General features: G+C 39.8%; 1 protein-coding gene across 3 annotated transcripts in view; it reads left to right on the top strand.

Moving 5' to 3' along the window:
- Positions 1 to 26,344, top strand: part of LOC104606027 (F-box protein At3g54460-like) — a 36,457-nt gene that overhangs the window by 9,655 nt on the left and 458 nt on the right. For all 3 annotated transcript variants that reach the window (XM_010271032.3, XM_019199229.2, XM_010271034.3), the window contains 4 exons: positions 14,613 to 14,672; positions 14,816 to 14,946; positions 17,224 to 17,338; positions 18,654 to 18,802. In XM_010271032.3, the coding sequence (XP_010269334.1) occupies positions 14,613 to 14,672; positions 14,816 to 14,946; positions 17,224 to 17,338; positions 18,654 to 18,800 (453 nt within the window). In that variant the 3' untranslated portion in view covers positions 18,801 to 18,802. The remainder of the gene's footprint in view (positions 1 to 14,612; positions 14,673 to 14,815; positions 14,947 to 17,223; positions 17,339 to 18,653; positions 18,803 to 26,344) is intronic.

Below are 26,344 nucleotides of genomic sequence, written 5' to 3'. Positions count from 1 at the left end.
AATACGTTATTCAGTCCAGTCACTTCAGTTGTTATCAAATGGTCCCTTAATCTTCTACTAGTTTTCAGTTTGGAGAAACCTGGTTGCATCAAAAGAGCAAAAGCACTTTTGCACACACAGCTTTCATCCCCAGCCATATCTTCGAGCAACACAATTTGTGGCTAGAGCTGAAGTTCAAAGCATCCTTTCCTTTATTTTTGCTTCTGAATTTTGGTCCAATTTTGGCTTTATTGTTTCAAAAAATTACTTAGGGGTGGCAATAGGCAACCTGGCTGTAGGGCCAATCATGTCCAGACTGGGTTATTTGGGCCTGACATTTCAAGGCTTGGTTAGACATGCCTATCCCAATAAAATGTAACATTTATCATCTTTTGTCAGGCATCAGGTTTTTTGGGCTCAATTATAAAAGAATCTATTGCGGTGAGTGATAGCAGGGGCTATGCTCTCATGAAGTGTAATGATATGTACAACACAATCTTATAATGTACTTTGTTATGTTTCGTACTTTCATTAATAAAATTTCTGTTATCTATCCAAAAAACATGTTTCTTCTTTTGTTAATTTGTCTGTGAAATTGAGCAAGTCAGACTGAACCAATCAACCCATCACCTGGCCAGGTTTCCAGGTTCATTTAGCCCTATAACCGTTTTCTTGCAAAAAAGAAAAAAAAAAACTCTGTCAATGACTTAGAGATCTACCCAATTGAACCGCTGAACCATTTGACCCAAGCCACCTTGCCACCGGTTAGACAAGTCCTTTTTATTTGGTTTTTTTTTGTATTTTTAACTATTTCCATCACTAATAACAGTTCTCATTTATAGCACTTATTTTTGTTTAATATTATGAATATATGATATTAGAGGCACTCATTTTTCTGCATTATTTGATTTATGATGTCATGGGTTGACCTGTTGACCAATTTGACCTGGATGCTTGAACTACTGATCCACCACCTGAAGAGAAAAGCAGTTCCATTTCCAGGTTGTTTTTTAAAAAACATTGTTTTTCTCATATATCACTTCATAAAAATTAGGGAAATTTATGGTTTGCTCCCCTTCGCAAATTTTTATTGGTTTTCTGAATGTATTATCCCAAACCCCCACCTATGCTACAGTACCCTTGTATTGTGATAGATTCCCCCACCTGTCACTGTTCCCAGCTGTACATAGCTATAAAAATTTATGAGGTGGAGGAATCTATAAAGACCCCTAAAAATTATATGAAACACAAAGTTATATAATTATGATAAAACGAATTTCTCTGGTCAGCCAGCAGGCTGCTGGTTGAGTCCTACCTTAGGGTTGTGATGGGTCTGTATGTTGGGGCTGGTGAGTAGGTTGGGGCAGCTCAATACCCTTTGTATCCTATGCTTATGCTAGGCCTAATTTACCCAAGAAAGTTGCTTTCTTGTACTGGATATCATATGGCACTCTTATAGCTTTTTTCTGCTGCTTCCCATGACAAGGTTGCTGCAGGAAGCTTATCCAAATTCATCCTTCAAATATTCATAAAAACATCACCTTTGGAATTTAATTGAAGATTGAAGAAACCTCATGTAGGAGGATTTCTAGAATTTCAAAAAATCTGAAAAAAAAGGTGATTCCTATGAACTTGCAAGAAAAAGTGAATCTATAGTGAAATGCATTTCAGAAATGAAATTTTGATGGAAATGAATGATAAAGAAAGAGATGAGTAGAAGATCAACTCAAGAAGTTGAATGATTTTAGGGCTAAAGTTTCACACTTTCAGTTTAACTTGTGGACATTACTTGAACATAAAGAAACTATAACTAGAAACTAGATTTCAAATTAATTAACTAAAATCAATGGAACTAACTATGAAAGTTAGTTGTAATAGATTGATTTGCTTTTCTAATTCAAGAAGAAATTCAAGCTGCAAGAACAAGGAAAAAAAATAAAAGAATAAAGTGCAAGAGATTCAGAATATAGAAGAGAGAGTGTAGAAGAGGTAAGGAAGATTGATGAAAGAATATTAGATCTGAGTGCCTGCCCTTTCATTCATATGTATACTGGTCATAACCAGACCTGTTCATGGGCCAGGTAGCCCAACGGGCTGGCCTGGTCCGATCCACTCTTAGTCAGGCTTGGACATGAACTTAGGCCCACAGTCTTGGGCCCAAAACACCAGGCCCAACTTTTTTTGGGTCGGGCTTGGGCTTTCTCAATAAGCTGAAGAGTCCCAGAGACTTGACACGCAATTTGCAGACTCACAGCAGAATCCACACCACTAGAATATCAACAGGGAACTGGTAGTCATTCAGAAGAAAAGAAGATCACTTACAGTGGGTCGGTTCTTCGAGAGACCACCGGCTCTCCCAAGCATTCACAGAATTCTTTACTCAGCAAAAGTCCGTCTCCTCCATCCCCCAAAGCCCCTTCTTATACACATCTTACAGCATAACTGCCTTCCATAATACATGCCCAGCTGGCCGAATTATAAATGCCCCACACTCTTCTTATTCCCAACTAACAAGCTATAAATGCTAAATGCCCCACACTCTTCTTATTCTCAACTGACAAGCTATAAATGCCACAAAACTCTCCTTATTCCCTCCAGCCATAAGTTCCCCCATGTTCAATTATTTCCCCCCCTTGGCCGAAAGCTGACCTTTCCCCTTCCTAGCATACGTAAAATTAATTGGGGGCCTACTATTACCCGCCGCCCAAAGTTTAACCTTGTCCTCAAGGTTGAAATGAGGAAATTGATCGCGAAGTAAGTCAAAAGGCTCCCATGAATCTTCAAAATCAGGCAGGTCCTGCCAATGGATAAGAACTTCCGAACCAATAACTCCAGGCATAGTGGATGGACGCACCCCCCGAACAGCTGCAGGTTCCACCAGCATTTCCATATCAGCTGACAGAGTGGAAGGAATCACGGGAGAAGAGATATGATTGCCAATTGCCTTCTTGAGTTGCGAGATGTGAAAAACAGGGTGAATCCTTGCCTTTGGAGGAAGTTGAAGTTTATAAGCGACAGCGCCAATACTTTCCACAATGGAAAATGGTCCATAAAATCGAGGGGCAAGCTTGTCATTGGCTCGGCGAGCTAGAGACTGCTGGCGATAAGTTCGCACTCGCACATACACCGAATCCCCAACCTCAAAATTAACATCACGGTGGTGCACATCAGCCGAGTCTTTCATCTTTTGTTGTGAACAGTGTAGATGAGCACATAGCTCCCTAAGTATAGCATCTCGCTGAAGGAGAATAGCTTCAACATCAGCATTAGCCGTAGAGCCAAGCTCATAGCGGATTAATGGAGGAGGATCGCGCCCATAAACCACCTTGAAAGGTGTCATGCCAGCAGTAATGTGAAAAGAGGTATTATAGCTGTATTCTGCCCACGATATTCAAGAAGACCAGCGGGAGGGGGAATCAGCTGCAAAGCACCTCAAATAAGTCTCCAAACAACGATTAACCACCTCCGACTGTCCATCTATCTGAGGATGGTAAGCTGAACTATGACGCAATTCTGAACCCTGCAGGGTAAAAAGCTCGCGCCAGAAGAAGCTCATAAAGACTTTATCACGATCAGATACAATTGAGCGGGGAATGCCATGTAAGCGAACTATGTTGTGCAGGAAGGCCTGAGCAACCGTGAGAGCTGAGAAAGGATGACTGAGAGGGATAAAATGGGCATACTTGGAGAGACGATCGACCACCACCATAATTGTATCAAACACTCTTGATTTAGGAAGAGCCTCAATAAAGTCCATAGAAATATCCTCCCAGATCTATTCAGGTACGGGTAAAGGTTGTAAAAGGCCAACAGGGGACATGGCTTCATATTTACTGCGTTGACACACATCGCAGGCCTGTACAAACTCCTGGACATTACGCTTTATCCCCCGCCAGTAAAATTCAGCTGCTATGCGCCTATATGTTCGGCGGATACCCGCGTGACCTCCCACAACTCCTGAATGAAACTCCTTAAGTAAGAGGGGAATAAATGGAGAAGCCGGCAGAACCAGTTTACCATGATAACGTAGGTGTTCTCCAACTAAAGAATAGGCGGGATAGGCAGCCGGATCATGCTGTATGGCATGCTTGATGTGGGTCAGAAAAGGATCAACATCAACTTGCTCCTTAAGGTCATCAAAATCAAGACAAATAGGTACTGTAAGAGAGCTTAAGTGCATTTTAGCAGGAACCCTAGATAGGGTGTCAACCATGGTATTATCGGCACCCGGTTTGTACTGAATCTCAAAGTCATAATTCATAAGCTTAAGAAGCCACTTATGATGCTCACCTTCGACAATCCGCTGCTCCAACAGATACTTGAGACTACGCTGGTCGGTTCGAACAATAAAGCGTCTTCTAAGAAGATAGGGGCGCCATTTTTTAATGGCAAAGACAATGGCCATTAATTCCCACTCGTAGACAGATTTCGATTGTGTAGACGGGCTAAGCTTGTGGCTATAAAAAGCTATAGGCCGATTATTCTGCATTAATACCACCAGAAGACCTACACCGGATGCATCTGTCTCGATCAAGAAGGGCTGGGAAAAATCTGGAAGGGCCAACTCTGGTACGGTCGTCATAGCCCGTTTCAACTCCTGAAATGCATTCTCAGCCTCCGCATTCCATGAGAAAGCATCCTTTTTAAGCTGCTACGTCAATGGCCATGCTATTTTACTATAGTTACGCACAAAACGGCGATAATAGCCTGTCAGTCCCAGAAAACCGCGAAGAGCTTTAAGTGAAGATGTTTGAGGCCAGTCAATCATGGCCTGGATTTTAGAAGGATCGGCAGAAACACCAGTCGTGCTAATAATATGACCCAGGTACTCAATGCTAGGCTGAGCAAAGATGCATTTCTTTGAGTTGGCAAAGAGACGGTGGGCACACAACACAGAGAAGACCTGTCGAAGGTGATCCAAATGGGCAGCTTCGGAAGCACTGTAGACCAGAATATCATAAAAAAATACCAGAATAAAGCGACGGAGGAAATCATGGAATACAATATTCATTAATGACTGGAAGGTCGAGGGCGCATTGGTGAGACCAAAGGGCATTACAAGGAATTCGTAATGGCCCTCGTGGGTGAGAAATGCAGTCTTGGGAATGCCCTCACTGCGGACCCGAATCTGGTGGTAGCCCGATTTAAGATCAATTTTGCTGAAAATAGAAGCACCATGGAGCTCATCGAGAAGTTCTTCAATAACCGGAATGGGGAATTTATCCGGAACCGTAGCACGGTTAAGGGCTCTGTAATCCACACAAAAACGCCAACTTGCATCTTTCTTCTTGACTAAAAGGACCAGGCTCGAGAGGGGCTTGTACTCGGCTGAATAATACCTGTAGCCAGCATCTCAGAGACAAGACGTTCATTTTCATCTTTCTGGAATTGAGGATATCTGTAAGGATGAACAGAGATAGGAGAAGTGCTCTCCTGCAAGACAATAGCATGCTCCGTAGCCCATGTAGGGGGTAAGCCCGTAGGCATGTCAAAAACATCTTTGTACTCATCTAGTAACGCAGAAATGGGCGGGGATGTAGGCAAGACAGAGTTCAACGGAGACTCCACTATCTGTAATTGTTTTAATTCTAACAATACCCCTTGTCCCTCATGTTGTAAGTTACGCATCATAGCATGCAAAGATACCTGAGAAGAACAGAGAGAAGGGTCGCCCTGCAACTTCACCCGGACACCTCCCAAATTGAGCTTCATAGACATGTTGCCCCAATTCATCACCGAGTCCCCAAGGGATGCTAACCAAGGAAAACCAAGAATGACATCTGTAGAGCCCAACTTTAAAGGAAAGAAATCAGCGATTACATCTAATTCGGGTAAGTTGAGGCAAACCTGACGGCAGACTCCTGAGGTTCTTACCTCATCACCATTTCCCATCTGAACCCCGAATTCGTGTGTAGGGGTGCGGGGTAATTTCAATTCTTCAACAAAGGTTTCGGAGATAAAGTTGTGAGATGCACCCGAGTCTACCAATATGACCACCTCGCGTGAAAAAATGCGTCCACACACCTTAAGGGAATTTGCCGCACACAACCCAACAAGAGATGAAACACAAAGCGTGGCTGATTCTGGAGCCAGAACAATTTCAGTGTCCCCGGAAGTGCAGTCCAAATTAGACGCATCAGAAGTGACTTCCTCCACATCATCTTGAACCCATAAAACCTGAAGTGATTTCTGAGCACAACGGTGTCCCGGGCTGTATTTCTCGTCGCAACGGAAGCATAGACACTTCGCTCGTTTCTGCTGCATCTCTTTGTCGGTCATCTTTTTGAAAGCAGGAGGTGGGGCCTTAATAATGGGGGCTGATGAAGGAGGGATTGCGCCTCGTGCAGGTCGGGTGACAGCAGAAGTAGTCACTTGCGAAACCCGTGAGTTAAAGTTGTTGAATGGGCCGATTTGTGTTTAGTTTATTTTCTTTTAAATTAAGAAGTTGTTGGGCCTTGGGCCCATTAGTTTTTATTTTTAAAAGAGTTGTAACTATTTAGTTTGAGTTGCCGCCCTACTAAGGGCATCTTTGTAATATCTCATATTTAAGTTAAATATAAATAGAATGAGGGGCTGGCGGCTAGGGTTATGATACACAATCCTAGTTGACCTTCTTCTCCTTTTCTTCCTCTTTCTCTTCCTATTGCTGAAGTCTACAACTTTCCCCTCTTCCTTTCACAAGAAGCTTGACCGAATCAGTAGATAGTGGTTTCTACTTGGTATCAGAGCAGGTTGAAGGTTCTGGAAGTGATTCTCTCATGCAGCCCTAGATCGGCCGATTGCATGGAGATTTAAGAGGCTGATCGAAGCTCTCAGGTAAGCCCAGTTTTTGGATTTTCTTGATGGATCTGTATGCCCTGTAGCTGGTCTAGGGTTTCTCATCAGAATCAGGAAAAACTAGAGAAAGGGGAAGAGTCCTGTTTTTGTTGGACTCTTCAATTTTGACATAGGTAGTGGCACCCTATTTTTTTAGGGTTCCTTGGAGTTTTTTATAAGGGGTGATTCAAGTCCCACGTGGTTTGGAGGCTCCTAGAGAGGGTGGTTGTTTTTTCTCTCTTTTCTCCCATCCCACAGAAAAGGAATCTTTCGTGGGAAGAAAGTTCAAGACACCAAAAGAGTGTCGTTGGTTCCAGAAGGTGTCTTGTTTGTTCTTGCTGCATTTTTTATTTGTTTCTATACCCTTTTGAAGAAGCATGGAGGGACACAGAGTTGAATATAAGCCCGGGAATGAAATGGGACCTGTGGGAGGAGGTGCTGGAGACCCCTTCGGAGCTGGGACCATTACTACAGTTAGGTTGGATGGTACAAACTACTTGGAATGGTCCCAATCTGCAAAGATGGCCATTGGGGCTCATGGAAAATTGGGATATATTACTGGTGAAGAGGTGAAACCTGAAACTGGCAACTCCCGGTGGGTGCAGGAAAATTATATGGTAATGACATGGTTGTGTAATTCCATGTTGCCACATATAAGTAAAAATTTTTTATGGGCAAATACTGCTAAGGAGATATGGGATGGGGTTGCAGAAACCTATTCACAAAGGGAGAATGTTGCTAGGGCTTATCAACTGAGGAATCAGATTATTGCTCCAAGGCAGGGAGAGAGATTTGTTGCAGCCTATTTTTCAGTCCTTAAGACCATGTGGCAGGAGATCGACCATCTAGAGACTTTTGCTTGGGAAACCACCAAGGATGCAACTACCTATCAAAGACACTTAGAGAAGTATAGGGTGTTCGAATTCCTTGCTGGCCTTAACCCTGAGTATGACATTGCACGACATCATCTTCTTTCCAGAGACAGTGTCACTCTCTCCCAAGCATATGCCTTTGTGTCAGGAGAGGAGTGCAGGAGGGATGTAATGATGAAGAATCTCATTTCTGATCAGTCCACTATGGTAAGTGTTGTGAAATCTAAACAGAATGGCAATGAAAACAAGAAGGAAGACAAAAGGGACTTGGTCTGTGACTACTGTAAGAAGCCTAAGCATACAAGAGATACTTGTTGGAAGCTTCACCCACATCTTGTGCCGACCAGATTGAAGAATAAGAAAGGAAATGCGCACATGGCAGTTACTGGTGACACTCCGACCCCCCTACTATAGCTGCTTTGGAGTCCGTTGCAGCTGTTGCAGTAAGGGCCGAGCTTGAAAGGTTTGGGTTTACTTTTGAATCAAAGGGATACAGCTAGTTCCAGTTCAGCCGCAAGCGGACAACAAGGTACAGGTAGCACAGGTGGAGCTCACTCTACCTCCTTTGCCCACACAAGTAGTTCACATGTCACTACAAACTATGTTTCTGCTTCAGGTAAGGAGAGATCTCCTTGGATTATAGACTCTGGAGCCTCAGAGCACATGATCCATTGCTCCACTATTTTCTCCTCTCACCAGCTCTGTTCTGGCAGAGATAGGGTCTCCACAGCTGATGGATCCCATGTTCCTATTGCTGGGAAGGGATCTGTCAAGATTAATGATTCCATTTGTTTACCCTCTGTCCTCCATGTTCCTAGATTGAGCACCAATTTATTATCTGTTAGTAGTTTGACTAAGAATTTGAACTACTCAGTAATTTTTTCTCCTGGACGTTGTATTTTGCAGGATCTGGATTCAAGAGGACGATTGGGAGTGGTCGTGAAGTTAATGGAATCTACCTCCTAGATGCTCTCCCTCTTCACCAAAGTAATCATGTTTGCGGGGACAGTGAGTCAAAATCTGTGGATCAGATTATGCTTTGGCATAATCGTCTGGGTCATTTGTCTTTTTCTTCTTTGAGTTCTTTGTTTCCAAAACTGTTTGTCTACGAGTCTGTCAAGTTTGAATTGTGAAGGTTGTGAACTTGGAAAGCATTGTAGACACTCTTTTAAACCTAGTAATAAAAGATGTTATTCTCCTTTTAATGTTATTCATTCGGATGTGTGGGGCCCTTATCATGTTCCCTCTATGGGCGGCTATCGCTATTTTCTCCTATTTGTGGATGATTTCTCTCGATATTCCTGGATTTACCTGATGAAATCCCGTGATGAAGTACCATCCTTGGTGAGGCAATTCCACCAGATGGTACTAACACAGTTTGGAACGAGAATAAAGATGTTCAAATCTAACAATGCTAGGGAATATTTTAAGAGGCATCTTACCTCATATCTTTTGGAGTATGGTGTTGTCCATCAGAGTAGTTGCTCCTACAATCCACAGCAAAATGGTGTTGCAGAGAGGAAGAACAGACACATTGTTGAGACGACAAGAAGCATGATGATCACAACTACAGTTCCGGTTCGTTTTTGGGGTGATGCAGTTCTCACGGCAATATATCATATTAACAGGGTGCCTTCTCGTATACTTGGATTTAGCACTCCATTCAGCCTTCTTTTTCCTCGGGGGGAGATGTTTCATATTCCTCTAAGGGTGTTTGGGTGTGTCTGCTTTGCGCATAGCCTTGGTTCTTACCGTTCGGAGCTTGATCCCAAGGCAAAAAAATGTGTCTTCCTTGGATATGCAGAGAATCAGAAAGGGTATTGTTGTTATGATCCAGTCTCTGGGAACCGGTATGTTACTATGGACATTACCTTTTTTGAATCTACGTACTTCTTCTCAAGGAATCCTTCTCAGGGGGAGTGTTTTGGGGAAGTAAGTCAGCAGTCTATCCCTCTCCCAGTTCCAGTCCCTGTGTCTACTCCTGTGCTTGACCACCACCCGATATCACCTACCTTGCCACCTCCTTTGCGTTCCGTCTCACAGCATTACTCACGGTAGAGACTTCATAAGGCGGTTGATTCTACTACAGCAGAACTCACACCACTTCCTGTCGATCCCTTGGAGACTCCAGATTCAGTTGATACGGATTCAGGTATTCCTCTTGATCCCACTACTATTTCAGGTCTCATTGGTCCTACTAACACTGTTACAGATAACCTTGATCTCCCTATTGCTCTTAGAAAAGGGAAGAGAAAGTGCACTGCTCATTGTATTTTACAGTACTTATCCTACAGTGGACTTTCTCCTTGCTACCGTGCTTTTCTCTCTTCTCTTGATTTAGTGTCTATACCCAAGGGTGTTAGTGAGGTTCTCTCCAAACCTGAGTGGAAGACAGCTATACAGGAAGAGATGGAGGCTTTGATTAAGAATCAGACATGGGAGATTGTGGACCTACCAAAAGGCAAGGAGACAGTTGGATGCAGATGGGTTAACAGTAAAGTATAAGGCAGATGGAAGTATAGAGAGGTACAAGGCAAGACTTGTTGCGAAAGGGTACACACAGACCTATGGCATTGATTATCTAGTGACATTTGCGCTAGTTGCAAAGATGACGTCTGTTCGGATACTCTTTTCTCTTGCTGCCTTATACTCTTGGCCCTTGTTTCAACTAGATGTGAAGAATGCTTTCCTAAATGGGGATCTGCAAGAAGTGGTGTATATGGATCTTCCAGCGGGTTTTTATGATAATGCTGAAAAGGGAAAGGTATGCAAGCTGAAGAAGTCACTATATGGCTTAAAACAATCTCCTAGAGCATGGTTTGACAGATTCAGAAAGGCCCTGATTGTTTTTGGCTACACTCTAACTCAATCTGATCACACCTTCTTTGTGAAGCGCAGGGGATCTTTGGTGTCAATCCTGATTGTTATGTGGATGATATTGTTGTCACTGGGAATGATCTGAGTGAGATTGATAGTCTGAAGAGGAACCTGCATAAGGAATTTGAGATTAAGGATCTTGGAGAACTGAGATACTTCTTAGGCATCGAAGTTGCGAGATCGAAAAATGGAATTTTTATCTCTCAAAGGAAGTATGTCTTGGACCTTCTCCAAGAGACAGGGAAGCTTGGAACAAAGGCAGCTAGCATCCCCATTGATCAGAACCATAGAATCAGTGCATCAGAAGGTGAGTTGGTAAAGGACCTTGGGAGATACCAAAGACTTGTGGGTCGGCTACTATACTTGTATATGACAAGACCGGACATCTCCTATGCAGTAAGTGTAGTGAGTCAATACATGCATGCTCCACGAGACCAGCATTGGAAGGCATTTGACAGGATCCTTGCTTATTTGAAGGGACATCTAGGCAGAGGCATATTGTTTACTGATCATGGACAGTTGAAGCTAGAGGCTTATACAAATGCGGATTGGGCAGGATGCCTTGATGACAGAAGATCAACTTCAGGAGTGTGCACCCTAGTTGGGGGTAACCTAGTCTCATGGAAGAGTAAAAAACAAATAGTTGTGGCAAGATCAAGTGTAGAAGCCGAATATAGGGCCATGGCACATGGAGTTTCAGAACTTCTCTGTATCCGTTCTCTGTTAGAAGAAATCGGTGTACAGGCAGAAGAACCTATGATGCTATACTGCAATAACCAGGCATCAATTAATATTGCCCATAATCCAGTCCAGCATGGCCGAACTAAGCACATTGAAGTAGATAGACATTTTATCAGAGAAAGGGTAACTTTTGGAGAAGTTTGTCTTCCATACATTTCTTCTTATCTGCAGCTTGCTGATGTTCTCACAAAAGGCGTTGCAAAGAATAAGCTGGAGCATGATCTACGCAAGTTGGGAATGTGTGACATCTACTCCCAACTTGAGGGGGAGTGTTGAATGGGCCGATTTGTGTTTAGTTTATTTTCTTTTAAATTAAGAAGTTGTTGGGCCTTGGGCCCATTAGTTTTTATTTTTAAAAGAGTTGTAACTATTTAGTTTGAGTTGCCGCCCTACTAAGGGCATCTTTGTAATATCTCATATTTAAGTTAAATATAAATAGAATGAGGGGCTGGCGGCTAGGGTTATGATACACAATCCTAGTTGACCTTCTTCTCCTTTTCTTCCTCTTTCTCTTCCTATTGCTGAAGTCTACAACTTTCCCCTCTTCCTTTCACAAGAAGCTTGACCGAATCAACAGATAGTGGTTTCTACTAAAGTGGGTTCCAGAAAGGGACGTTGTAGGCTCATGAGGAAATGATCTTGATTGATAAGCCCATAAGGCTTGATTCTTCTCCTCAATTTTCTAGGCTGCAACCATTTTTCTTATCAGCCCAACGGGTTCCATCTATCGGAGTTCGGCCTGTATATCTGGGCGCAACCCATTAACAAAGGCTGCTTCAAGGATTGATTCTGGCAGGTCACGTAAGGGGGCGGAGAGCACCTCGAATTGGCGACAATATTCCTTAACAGTAGTGGATTGACGTAATGATAGAAGCTGCTCCTGCAAGTTTCCCTCCTGAGTTGATCGAAAACGTTCAAGGAGGAGTTCCTTGAATTCTGCCCAACTACGAAAAGGTCGCCGACCATCCTCCCAATAATACCACGCCAATGCATCACCCTCTAAACAGACCACTGCCGCCCGCAGACGTTCTGCCGGAAGCAAGCCATTAATCTCAAAATAGTGCCCCGCGTGAAAAATCCAGCCGTCTGGATTGTCCCCATCAAAAATAGGCAACTCCAACTTTCGAGGAAATGAATCAGAAGTATGTTCCGGGACTGACATTGAAGGAGACATCGGGAAAGCTGCACTCTTCCCTTTGTCAGCCGCACGGCTTGATGCGGATACAGGAGGAGCATTGTCAGTTGTAGACAAAGGAGCTGAGAAGGTCTGTTGCTGAAGCAACAGATCAAAACGTCTTACAAAGTCTTGAACGCCTCCTTCCAGGGATGTGATCTTCGAAAGTCCAGCTATTATCTCATCACGTAAACCATCCACCTCAGAATGCAGAGAAGTCAAGCGTTCTTCGAAACCCTCCACCTGCGATGCCACTTCCTTAGCTGTCACCATGGCCGAGGAAAGACGCGCTCTGATACCACTAATAAGTCCCAGAGACTTGACACGCAATTTGCAGACTCACAGCAGAATCCACACCACTAGAATATCAACAGGGAACTGGTAGTCATTCAGAAGAAAAGAAGATCACTTACAGTGGGTTGGTTCTTCGAGAGATCGTCGGCTCTCCCAAGCATTCACAGAATTCTTTACTCAGCAAAAGTTTGTCTCCTCCATCCCCCAAAGCCCCTTCTTATACACATCTTACAGCATAACTGCCTTCCATAATAAATGCCCAGCTGGCCGAATTATAAATGCCCCACACTCTTCTTATTCCCAACTAACAAGCTATAAATGCTAAATGCCCCACACTCTTCTCATTCTCAACTGACAAGCTATAAATGCCACAAAACTCTCCTTATTCCCTCCAGCCATAAGTTCCCCCATGTTCAATTATTTCCCCCCCTTGGCCGAAAGCTGACCTTTCCCCTTCCTAGCATACGTAAAATTAATTGGGGGCCTACCATAAGCCCAGCCAAGTCTAAGCCCAACCTGATAATATATTTTATAACAAAAAATATAGTTTATATAATAAGAGGGTGGGCATTGGCGCAACGATTGGGTTGCTCCTTTGCGACCTAGGTGTTTTGGGTTTTGAGGCCTTTTAATATAATAAACAAATCAGTTTCGTTATTGAGTAAAAGAAGAAAAAATCTTTTTTTCCCAATTTCCTGTCAAGCTTCGGGCTTCGGGCTTGAGCCCAGGCTTTGGACTTTATAGGAGGGCCGGGCTTGGGCTCAAGATCTAGGTCCAATGGTTGGGCTGGGTTCAGGCTTGGGCCTGAATGTGTTCTTTTAATATAGAGACAAATCCTGGCCCGACCCGTGAACAGGTCTAGTCATAACAAAATGGAAAAGACATTTTCATCCCTACTGTCAGGCTTGATAAATAGCTCTATAAAACATAAATAAATAATAAAAAAAAGAAAACAGAAAACAGAAACTAACGAGCACCTAAACTAAACTTGAATATTAGATATAAGGTTCTCAACAGATTGAAATGAGTACGATTAATGGAAAAGAAAAGTAATGGTAGATGGACAAGTGGTTTGAAGTTGAAGGGTTGCACCTATCTTCCTGAGTAAAGCATGGACTTTGGAGTCACCAAGCTCATTATGAGGTCTAAAATGAAGTCCTACCAAATAAGTTCTTTGGAGTTAAACCCTACCAAAGTGGAAAGACTCGGTGTCATTTAATTCCCAATATGACTTCTTCCAAGTACAAAGGGTGCCCCTATATTTATATATTTCTTGGTTGCAAACCTTTTCCTTAACCCACAATGAAATGAAGAAACTGACTACAACTTCTACTTACTTTCTGTATCCCAAACAACTCATATTTTATTATAATTTCAAAAAGAACTTTTAAATATTAAATCTAATTAGCTAAGCAAAACCTAAAAGACTTCCTGAAAATTAAGCTCCTAAACACTTACTGAAAATTAAGTTCCTAAATTAGTTAATTCCAGCATTTGGTTGTATATCCACTATAGATCAGCTATAACTCAATTCATGTCCGAATGTCATGATCTTGATAGCTGTCAAATGGCATCTCAAGTGTACTCAGTCATGCCAAGAACCGACTCCAAGAAAGCTATGGTTTTTTTTTTTTTTTCTTTCCTATGTATCTACTGATCCTATCTTTGTTTCTTACTACTGTAAAATATTTACTTGCTTGCTTCCTACTTATCATGGTTTGTACCACATGGGTTTGGATTAAAAAATAACGACTTGGACAATACAGGGGGATGGATATGAAATACAAAAAAGTGCTCAATACTTTATTATTGCTTCCCCACCTTTTACCATTGGAATGATATCTGCTTTCTTTTCCCAGTTAACAGGTGCTGGCATAAAATTTGCTGGAATGTATAGTCCAATGCATTCTTCAAACAAGGTACTTATTATGTACTTTTTTTGTGACTAATAGTTCTTTTATCTATAGAAGTGCAACGATAACTGTAGTAGTTAATGATGGAATTATTTATTTCTATTTCATGTTATTATCTTTTGGATTTAATTCATTTTTACTTTGTTTAGATGAAGTCATTGGCAATTTTCCAGCATGATGCAAATTGTATGGCTCTTTTGATGGATGGAAGTGCAGCTCTGGGTCTTGATTTGAGCTTTGTCACTTGTGTATTTTTGATGGAACCTATCTGGGACAGAAGGTAAAACTTCTGTTTTCCTCAGAGAGCTCTTGTTGTATAGAGAGTGAGGGTTCCTTTGGGGCCTGTGGTTCTTCTCTGTATATAGTGGTTTAATTTCCTTTTATTTGCTTTCTCTCATGTGCCCTTGCCAATGGTTGAATTTAATATGCAAGTCCTTCCTTTTGTTCTGGCCTGCCATATTATCGTTGTATTTTTTTCCTTTTATTGTATACATGCAGCCTCCTCTATTATTATCAGTGACAAACTCGTGCATGCATGCATGCATTTTTTATACAAACACTAGGGAGCCCATTACCATTGAGACTTTTTTTTTATTGGTAGTGCTTATTTCATTTTTACTAATTGTATTTGTCTTGATCATAGTTCACAATTTTGATATTGATGGAGTTTTTCTCTACATAAAGATGGGGAAAATTAGGGGATATTTCACTAATTTTGCCAAGATAAATTGTGAAAACTAGAAAAACAAGAAAATATTTCTAAAATAATGGAATAATTAATCAACTTTCAGGGAATCATTAGAAGTTAGATTTTTTTTTTTAAAGATGGTAAAGTGCAATATTATATTAAAAGAAACAGAAATCTCATGTACAACAAGTTGCTGCACCCAGGGGCTATACAAAAGCTGCCCCTGCAGCACCATACTCCTAATCCCTGCTTTACAAAAAGATTTTCTTGTGCAAAAAGGAATCATGACCTATACTTTTAAACAACTTGTGTGTAGCCAGCAAAACATCTTTCCCAAAACCTTCTGATAAATAGTGTCAACAGAACTGCTTATACTCTTGAGTATTCTTGCATTTCTCTCCTGTTAAATGCACCAAAAACCACAACAGGGACTAAATTTCACACCAGTTTGCCCCTTTTAGATGGACCTCCCACGGTCCTACCTAGCAACCCTTTACAAACTCTGCTGATCCTGGGAAGCATCCCTTCACCTAGACCATACTTCATAGGAAAATTTACAATGAAGCAATAAGTGGTTCACTGGTTCCAAGTTCCCTTCACACAATATACAATTGGCTAAATTCATCACCATTCCCTTTCTCAAGAGGTTGCCCATAGTAAGATTCTGTTTAAGTAAGCAGTCCACACAAAAAAAAGGCTACTTTTGTGGGAACATTCTTACACCAAATGTTTGACAGGGACTGCCTACTCTTCTGAATTGACAAGGGCATTGGGTAAAAGAATTCACTGTGAAGTTTACTGTCTTCTTCCACAGCAAAATTCTAATATCCAAACTCCCAATATCCACTCGAGTACTGTCTAGCATATGTACCATTTCTACCATGGCATCCAACTCCCAATCATTCAAGCTTCTTTAGAACTGAGAGGACCACACTGCATTTCCTTCTTGCAACTGCAAGAAGTCCACTACTCTAGCTTCTTTGTCAATAGCCAGTTCAAACAGGACAGGATAAGCTTCTGATAGAAGCCTATCTCTACACCATACATCCTTGCAAAACTTCACATGTAACCCATTCCCAATCTTAAACTTCACACCTTTTGTAAACAGATCATATGCTTTCTCAATTCCCTTCCAAACTGAGCTAAGCATCCATAGAAGAAGTATAAATGCACAGTTAAAGGCTAAAAAATTCATAAAATAAATTGTATAAATAAAATGAGAGAAGACTAAGAGACTTAAACATGCATCTTTTCTCTGTCTCTTTTTAGTCTCTTAGCCATCTTTTCTTCATTACATTTGTAATTTACTTTCCATTTTGACTATGGTCCTTTGTTATTATATGTTATGATTAGATTGAGAATCCTTATTTGTAGTTGTGTGCCTTTTTTCTTTTTCTTTTGAATTATGGTGACTTGCCAAACAATCGATCACCAAATCTACATTTGTTCTTTTAGGAAAAGTTGTTTAAAAAACTATAACAATTTTAATGAAATGTCTGACAGTTTTAATAATATTATTAAACTTTAAACTTTAAATATATAGTCTATCAAAAATTTGAAAGATCACACTGACATATTGACAATATATTGGAGACATTAGGAAAAAATATTCCTAAAGAATTTCGCATCACCCCAAAGAAAAATGGGGAGATTTCAGGGAAATCTCACCAAATCTCTCCAATATTGGAAACCATAGTCTTCATTATCTACATATGCTATTTTTTGATCAATTATCTAGCTATGTTATTCAAAAATTCTATTCAATAATAGAGACAAAATGTTAGAGCTGGTTCAATGTTTTAATTATTTCATATGCTAGTATACATTTTATTTCATGCAAGAACCAATTTATTTTATTTGTGGCGTCAGTGTGGAGGAACAAGTCATTAGTCGAGCACATCGAATGGGTGCTACTCGCCCTATTCATGTGGAAACTTTGGCCATGCGTGGCACCATTGAAGAGCAAATGCTTGAATTCTTACAGGTATGACTTTAACAATTTTATCCTCTTGTTACCTATAGAAAACTTTATTGTCTTGTATGTGTGTTTATTATTTATTTGATTGGTAACAGTTAAACAGTTTTATTGTTTTCAATAAAGTTTAGTACAAGGATTAAGTGCCTTGTACCCCTTTTGGGTTGTTAGCCTTTGCTAATCCCCCAGTAATTACAAATTTCCCCCATTTGGTATTGGTAATCTGGAACATATGATTTCTGTTAACCACAGATTTTACCAAGCCATTGGCTAAGGAGTTAGCTAACGTGGAGTCTAATTCTATGTGTTGACTACTGTTTATTAGGTCATAACTATCTTTCTTTACAATTATAAGTCATGCCTTTTTTTTATCAGATGTAGTCTGTGCACCAACTTTAATATCTCTCCAATTAATATAATAACTTTGTTATTGCCATCTGCCTATTCCAATAAGTTACCATGGAATCGAGAGCTCCAAGTGATTTTCCAATAAGTTGCCATCATCAATTGGAGACCTATTAAAGTCTGTATGCATGGTACCACACTAAAAATAAGTTACTATATCGATTTGAGACCTGCTTTTGTTTATATATATGGTGGGAGAGAGGATTTTGTGATTCTCCTTATTTAAGCCTAGTCAGATTAGTTGTTCTAAGCATGCTTGCTCAAAAATAAGGGAAAAGTTGTGAGCTGGAGTTCTAGTGAAAGTGAAATCATCATTGATTTTCTCCTCTTTTTGTAATTTTTCATTCCTTTTTTCTGGAATTATGGTCCTCCATGGCAATTATACTTGATGCTTTTGTTATTCACATGAATGGAGAAAGCTACCCAAACCTAACAAAATATTTCTATTTTTGTGTTGTTTCTTATGATTAGATTCTTGAATGGAATAAGTGATTCTTCTATAAATCATGCACTTGAATTTTTTATGCATGAAGTACCTTTAAGATGCATCAAAATGAATTTCTTTCTGAGGCACATAGATTTAACTATAACCCATATGGAGTTGTTTCTTTCTTGGAATTCTGCACTATGGCTTCTCAGTATAAAATGAATATGCCGAATATTTTGCCCTAATATTATCCTACCAAAATAAAAGAGAAAGGAATTGCATGTTATGATAGACAAAATAGCATGCTCTATAAATATCCAGCTGTGATCCTTAATGGTTGGTGCCATACCTTGATTTCATGGCTAGTCACGTTCCATTGGTTTTGTTCCCCTTTTGGGTGATCTGTTATACTGAATTTCAGATTTTCACTTTTCCCTATACTTCTCTATATGTATTTCTAATTAGCTGTATGGCATGTATATATTCTTTCAGGATGCTAATGGATGTAGAAAAATCATGAAGGAAGAGATTGGACGAACTGATTGTGTAGGTGCAAGAGCACATCGTACATTGCATGATTTTGCTGAGAGCAATTACTTGGCCCAGCTTAGCTTTGTGCGGACAAGTGCTAACATTTAAAGGTATGGTATTTTCATTTTGTATTATCCTTATGTTGTAACTATGTTACATAGACTTTTTGAAACCCCAGATAGGTTGGAAGTTGGAAAATGTGAATACTAATCCTGATAGCCCCTTTATGGGAGTCTTTTCTTTTCTAAGCTTGTGATATGCAACTATACATTAGACTTAAGTTTCAAATGAAGTTTATAATTTCTAACCTAATAAGTTTAGATTATCAATTTGAGATGTTTTGATATTGCACTGATTTATGCTTCACTTTGATTGTTTTCCTTTTGATCAATTATTGAAATACTTATAAAATGGTTTAGTATAATACTTTTATTAAGATTAAAAGTATTACCACAATCCCCAAATCCCTGCCTCCCAAGTCTACCTTGTGTCATTACACACTCGAGTCTCAGATGTTCAAACCTGCATCAATGTAACATAGGTTGTATGTTATTACCATCTTTGTTCATTATTTTATGTTGCTTTCTTTGTTAGCTTCTAACACTATGTACTTTGAATTAGTTTGGGCATAAAGTTATTTTTCTGCCTTTGATGTGTTAAATTTTCTTCCCCAACCTATGTGTAACATAGGTTGTAAGTTATTACCTCCCTTTTTTTATAATCTAAGTCACTTTTTACTAAAAAAGGGCTAATGATGGTTGATCTTGGATTGTTCTCATTTTGAGTTGCAGTTAGTTGTGGAGCATAGAGGTTTGGCTGTCCCAAGAGGTTACATATTACATACATACATATATACATAGCCAACTCAGAAGTTCCTCTCTATCCTCCTTGACCCATCTAAACTTTGTGATTTATTTTGATTTTTTTTTTTTTTTGCTCTGAAAATTTTAAAGGGAACAGAGTAGCAGCATGGCAGCTTGCCCAGACATAACAAAATGTCTGGTGGTGGTAGTGTCAGAAGTTTCCAACTCCTTTGTGTGTGGCATTTTTTTTTCAAATTATGTTTACAAATCCTACCTACCCTACTATTTCTTCTTCCCTTTTCTCTATCTTACCCTACCCCTCTCACTCTCTCACCTATATCTCACCATTGCTACCACCACCTTGCCTCTATCTCACTCACTCAAGTTGTTGCCATCATCACCAAGCTGTGTGGCTTTTGTCATATAAAAAATTATTATAGGCTTTATAGCAACCATTTCTTTTTTTATCAATAGCAGAACCTTTTATTAAGAAATTAAAAGAGTACAAAGGAAACTAGGGGAAAGATAAACTCTCTTAACCCTCCCCAAGAAGAAAGCAAAACTCAAAATTACAACATAGCCCAAAACATTTGTTCCCTTCCTACCCCTTGTTTAACAAGGGTATCCACAAAGGAGTTAGCACTATCTCCAAACCCTGTGCTAATTAATTGTATATTTTGTTTTTCATTAGCAGACTTCCAGAGTCCATTCTCCTCTGTGCAGCCATCTTATAACCAATTTTGAGTCACCTTCAATAATAAGTTTATGACAATTCTGTTCCTTGGCCTTCTTCAATCCTTCCATCACCGCAGAAACCTCAGCTCTAAGTGAATCACCAACACCAGTAGGATCAGAAAATAAAGCAATAACTTTCCCGTCCTCATCTCTGAAGGTTCTTCCAATACCAGAAGACCTTGGGTTACCTTCACTGCTTCCATCAGAGTTCAATTTAATAAATCCAGAAGCTAGTGGAGACCAAAGGGGATTGATCTTGGTTTTGATAGGGGCTGAATTAGCCACTTCCTTCCAATTTCTTATCATCATATCTATAGAAATATCCTCAAACATTTCTAGAGATTTCACCCAATGCACCACTCTAGTAGTAACTGCTTCAATAATGGCATCCCTGTTCCTTTCCTTTTCAGTAAAAACCCTCAAGTTCCTTTCTTCCCAAATTGTCCAACAAATAGCAGCTCTTACACATCTCCAAAGAATTATACCCATCTTCTTTGACCACCTAATAAAAGAAGAAGCAAACAAGATTTGTACATCTGGTGGGGGGTCCACCATAGTTGTTAAGGTGACGCCTAGGCGACAAGGCGCCCTTGGAGGCTTGCCTCGCCTAATCACCAAGCAGTTTTCTATAGCATGCTATAAAAAAAAATTTATATTCTTAATTTTTTGAGGTTATAATTATAAAATAGACATTTTTAAACTAAAATATTCATTTTGTGTTTATATACTAATTTCTTTTTATTATTTTCTTATTTGTTAGGGTTTAATCAACACAAGCATTGCTAAATGCTGTATTAAACCCTCAAAGACTTCAAAACCTGAACCAATAAGTAAGGAAGAACTTAAAATGTTGTCCAATCAACACATTTTCTTCTTTTTCTTTACTAATTTTGTGTCTTTTTCTTCTTCCACCTATTGCTTTTCTTCTTTTCCTATAACAAAAATAGGGGTTCAGCCCCTATATTTTTTGAATTTTCTTTTCTTTCTTCTTTTTCTTCTCATGAATATGTTGTAATATGTTGATTTTCTATACTTAAACATAAAGTTTATACTTTTCTTATGAAAAATATAGATATTTATTAAGGAAATATGATTATTGAACCTAGGGAACTACCCTAGAATACATGTTTTTACTTAAAAAAATCCATCGCCTAGCGACTAGGCGACAAGGTGCCCCCCTATCTCCTAGCCTCGCCTATGTGCCTTGAAAACTATGGGGTCCACTTGCAACCAAACAAAGAGAGAAAACAATCCCAAATAACTAAAACAAAGGAGCATGAGATTAATAAGTGATAGCAACTCTCACCATTAGCCTTACAAAGGATATACCAATTAGGGGATAAGCACCAATTAGGTCTTTTTTCTTTGGAGCAAATCATAAGTTCTACACCTTCCCAAAAAGGCTACCCACTATCCCTGCTTCTGTTTACTTTGGAAACAGATTTACTGGACTTTCTCCTTAAATCTGCTTCAAATAGCAATCTGTTGAAAGGCTTTATAGTAGGTAGAAACAGGATTCAGATTTCTCACTTGTTTTATGCTGATGACATAATTCTTTTCCTAGAAAGTGAGATTAACTACTTCAGAAATTTGAAGAAAATTCTCAAATACTTTGAAGCTGTGATGGGTTTAAGAGCCAATTTAGCTAAGAGCAACACTGTAGGCATTCATGTCCCTCAAGATAAGTAGATCACCTTTAAAGAAATTCTTGGATGTAAGGTTGAGAAGTGACCTATAAATTATTCAGCCTTCCTTTGGGGGGAAATCCTTCTTCTACTGCCTTTTGGGCTCTGGTGATTGAAAAATGCGAGAAAAGGTTGGATTCTTAGAAAAGAAATTACCTCTCGAAAGGGGGCAGACTTATTCTCATCAAGTATTCCCCATCCATCCTGCCAATCTACTTCCTTTCCGTCTTTAAAGTGCCAGCCAAAGTGAGATCTCTTCTAGAAAGATTGCATCATGACTTCCTTTGGGAGGGGGGGGGGGGGGGGATGGGAAGGAACACCTAGTTAACTGGGAGATAGTTTGCAAACCGAAGAAGGATGGAGAATCGGGTCTTGGACATTTGGAAGAAAGAAATGTTGCTCTTCTTAGGAAATGGTTGTGGCGCTTCCCCCTGGAACAAGATAGTCTCTGGGCTTCCAAAATAAGAAGTAAATATGGAAGGAACAATAACAGGTGGGACAGCAAAATTATGACAAACAGATATTCCTTCGCCAACCATTGGAAAGGTATTATGCAAATCTTTCCTTCCTTCTCCCCCTTATTAAGACTCAGAATTGGAACTGATAATTGTATCAGATTTTGGACTGATACTTGGTGGGGTCCCCAACCTCTCTCTGTCACTTCAGTCGCTTTGGACAAGGAAATCTTAGTTTCTGATGTTCTCATCAGAGATAATCAAGGTTTGTCCTATAATTTCAACTTTTGTAGAGCTTTAACTGATTTTGAAGCCCAAGAAGTTTCCTCCCTTCTCTCCTTGAGTGAAGTTTTCCTCTCTAATAATCTCCCTGACAAATGTATTTGGTCTTTATCTCCCAATGGCATATTTTCCACTAAGTCCTTTTTCATACACCTTACTTCAGGAACCCCTCCTACCTCCTTGGTCAACAGAATTTGGCCAAGACCCGATTAAAATTCTGTTCTTAATCGGGAGCAACATTTCTTTGGATCAGATTCACCATCCTTCTGTTCTTTATTTGGGAGGCAGTTTGGGAGCGCACTAACACATGTGATCTGATCCAAAGAAAAAGATTAGGATATCATTATCTTTCTCTTCACATCTGTGTTATGTGCATGAAGGATGGTGAATCAGCTAGTCACTTGCTAATTAATTGTGAGGTGGCTTGTTATCTGTTGCAATTCTTCCTTGATTTGGTGTTTGGATCTAGCTTTTATTGGGTTCCTCCGAATAAGGTTGCAAATTTTTTTAATCAGTGGCCTTCTTGCAATCTGGGTTCTAGAGGTAAAGCTTTTTGGAGAGCCTTAATTCATGCCGTTATGTAGTGTATCTGGAATGAACGAAGCAGGTGAATTTTTTATAACAAGTTTGTGAGGACAGAAAGCCATTAGAGAAAGAATTTTTGCGTGCACCTTCTTTCCTCTGATAATTTCAAAGGTTTCAGATATGCTGATCTTGAAAGGAATTTATTAGAGATTATCCAGTCTTCCATTGTTAGCAATCAACCAAGGCACCTCCTCACTCCCAGGCCTGAGTTAGATTATTTACTGAAGTTCGATGGCAGCTGTAGAGCAATCTCTGACCAGATTCCAGCGGCTGGCATCGGGGGAGTTATTCTAAACAGAGAGAGCTCAGTGATTCGGGCTTACAGTGGTCCCACTGGTGCAGTAGATACTTCTGAAGGGACACCTTCATTTCTGTGCTAATTACTAGGGGTGGAGCTGAGATCTCCCTTAGTTGCTGAGGTGCCGAGTTGAGGTCTCCCTCAGTTGTCGAGGTGCTGAGCTGAGGTCACCTTTAGTGGCTGAGGTGCCGAGCCGAGGTCTCCTTTAGTAGCTGAGGTGTCGAGCCAAGGTGACAGGGTTGCGAGCCTCACGAGCTGAGCTTTATTAAGCTCAAGCTTGGCTTGATTATCAAATGAGCCTATATATTAGGCTTGAGTTTGTCTGGAAGCTCGGTTTAGACTGAGCCGAGCTGAGCTCGAACAGCTCATGAGCAGCTTGGCTCGTGGCTACCCCTACTAATTACAAAAAAAGAGTATCCTATCAAAAAAGGTACTATGCTTGACATTCCCAAACAATTTGTATAGCCCCAATCATGAGAATGGATTGCCTTTTAGTCCAATAGCTACTAAGTCCTCTAAGATGATCCTATTGTCAAATATTTGGTCATTTCTCTCTGTCTGAAGGGAAGACCAAAACACATCCAAAGTAATCACACCCAAAACTGCCTTTCTCTTCCTATTTAGGCCTTTCATCATAGTTGTCAAGGCAATGCCTAGGCGATCGCCTAGGTGTTGCCTAGGCGACTAGGCACTTTTCAAAGAACACCTCGCCCAAATGCCAGGAAAAAATATGTTAGGCACATGCTTAGGGGGCTGAAGCAAATATATAATATATAAAAATTTATTAAATAAAACTAAATATAAAATATATAATATTTTATTGGTTGTTTTAGTTTTTATAATAGAACCTGTAGAACCTGTTATATGTTATCAAGTGTTTTTTGTGAGGAAAGTAAAAAACAAAATTAATCTTCGAGGGTTTCACTTTGACAAAAGAATCGAACTGAGGAAGAGGAGAGAACAACAGCCCTCCATCGTTCCCACACAGTCCTCTAAAGTCAAGGTGAGTTAATCAGCCTTCTTCTTCCTGGTTTAAAACAGTGGTTACGCCCCATTTTTCTCCTCTTCCTTTTTGTATCTTTTCATCAAGTTGTTTGAATCATTTTATTGGACCAAAACAGGGGCTCCGCCCCCTTCTTTTGTTCTTAAATTTCTTGCATGTTTTCAGCTTTTTTTTTCTCATTATTGGTGTCTGAAACAGGGACAGAACAGGGGTTCCACCCCTTCTTTTATTCTTCATATTCTTCTTTTATTTTAGTATTTTTTAACCAGCTTTTCTGGGTCTAGAACAGGGGCTCCGCCTCCTTTTGTTCTTAGTTTCTTGCAGTTTTTCAGCTTTTTTTTGTTCTCATCATTGGTGTCTGAAACAGGGGCTCTGCCCCTTCTTTTCTTCTTCATATTTCTGCTTTTATTTTAATATTTTTTACCAGCTTTTCTGGGTCTAGAACACAGGCTCCCCCCCCCCCCCTACTTCATTTTCTTCTTTAATTTTAGTATTTGTTCCCTATGTATTGTTGATCTAAAATAGGGGCTCCACCCCCTTCAGTTCTTTCAAGTTCTAACTTCTAACATTTAACTTGTAAGTTGCACAACTCTGATATATTGTTTTGCCTACTTGAAGCAACACTGCAAGAAATACAAGCACAAAAGTGCAGAATACATTAAACAAAAAAAAAAAAAAAAAAACTAGTTCAGAAGGGGTAGAAATCCATCGGCAAGCCTTATTTTTCAACTCCATCACCTTAGGTGAGGGCTAGGCACCCGCCTAGGTGCCTGGGTGCCTCATGGTCGCCTAGCTCGCCTTGGCACCTTGAAAACTATGCCTTTCATCTGTGCAGGCCATAAAAACTCTTGTATGGTTGTAGGAAAACAGCCTTGGATTTCAAAAATACTATTACTATACTCTTTAGTATTGATACTTATAAAATCATGTAAACTATTTTAACAAATCATACTATAAAAATCTGTACATGTTAAAGTTTAACCAACTTTTCCAAGATATGTCTTAAAAAGTGAAATTTGGCAGAAAAAACTAATTACTGTATCATATGGGATACTGGGTTTTTTGAAATGGATAGTTTTATCCCCATTTCTTCTATCCATGTTTGGATATCATAGGTCAATTATTGCTCATTCCAGTGTAAAAGAGTATCACTGATGGCTTATGGAATTTCTAAGTAATTGTTGTGGAGATTTTGTTTGGTATGTTAGGCATTTTAGTTACAAGCCTTAAGTAGTTGTATTGTGATGATCAGGCTGTGAAAAATGTAGCTTATAATTTCTTGAAGTCTGTTGGTCTGGTAAAACATTCCTCCCCCTTGCCTCTTCTAAACCTGAGGCTCAATCCCTATTCATTATTTTCATGAAGTTTCCCCCCTACAACTGTTCAGCAGTCTCATTAATACTACCTTGCTTTTATTAACAAATGAAACAGAAAGTGAAGTAGAGGAGAATTGTATCCTTCCTTCAATAGTGTTAGAAAATTATCGAGTGTTATCATCAGGTAGTTGCAAGGGGAACCAATGCTGAAGTTGTTTAAAACAACAAAAGGGTGGTGTACGTGCTCAGATAAAAATCAATGATTATACATGCAGTATGACTTTCTGCAGAATGTATAGTAAAAGCTGTAAATCTGTAATTTGAAAAGGAACTTGGCCTACTTCCAATCTGTTCATTGACGTAGCATATTTCATTAGTACGCCCTCTACTTCTTTGTCAGCTATCAGATATGGCATTGTTACAGTCTCATTCACTTATATATTTACTTAAAGCTTTCTCATCCATTTGTTTGGATTGCACGCTTCTCTGA

Source organism: Nelumbo nucifera, chromosome 2 (genome assembly GCF_055504915.1).
Source record: "Nelumbo nucifera cultivar China Antique chromosome 2, China Antique-T2T, whole genome shotgun sequence".
NCBI lineage: Eukaryota > Viridiplantae > Streptophyta > Magnoliopsida > Proteales > Nelumbonaceae > Nelumbo > Nelumbo nucifera.
This window is presented reverse-complemented; position numbering and strand designations above follow the sequence as displayed.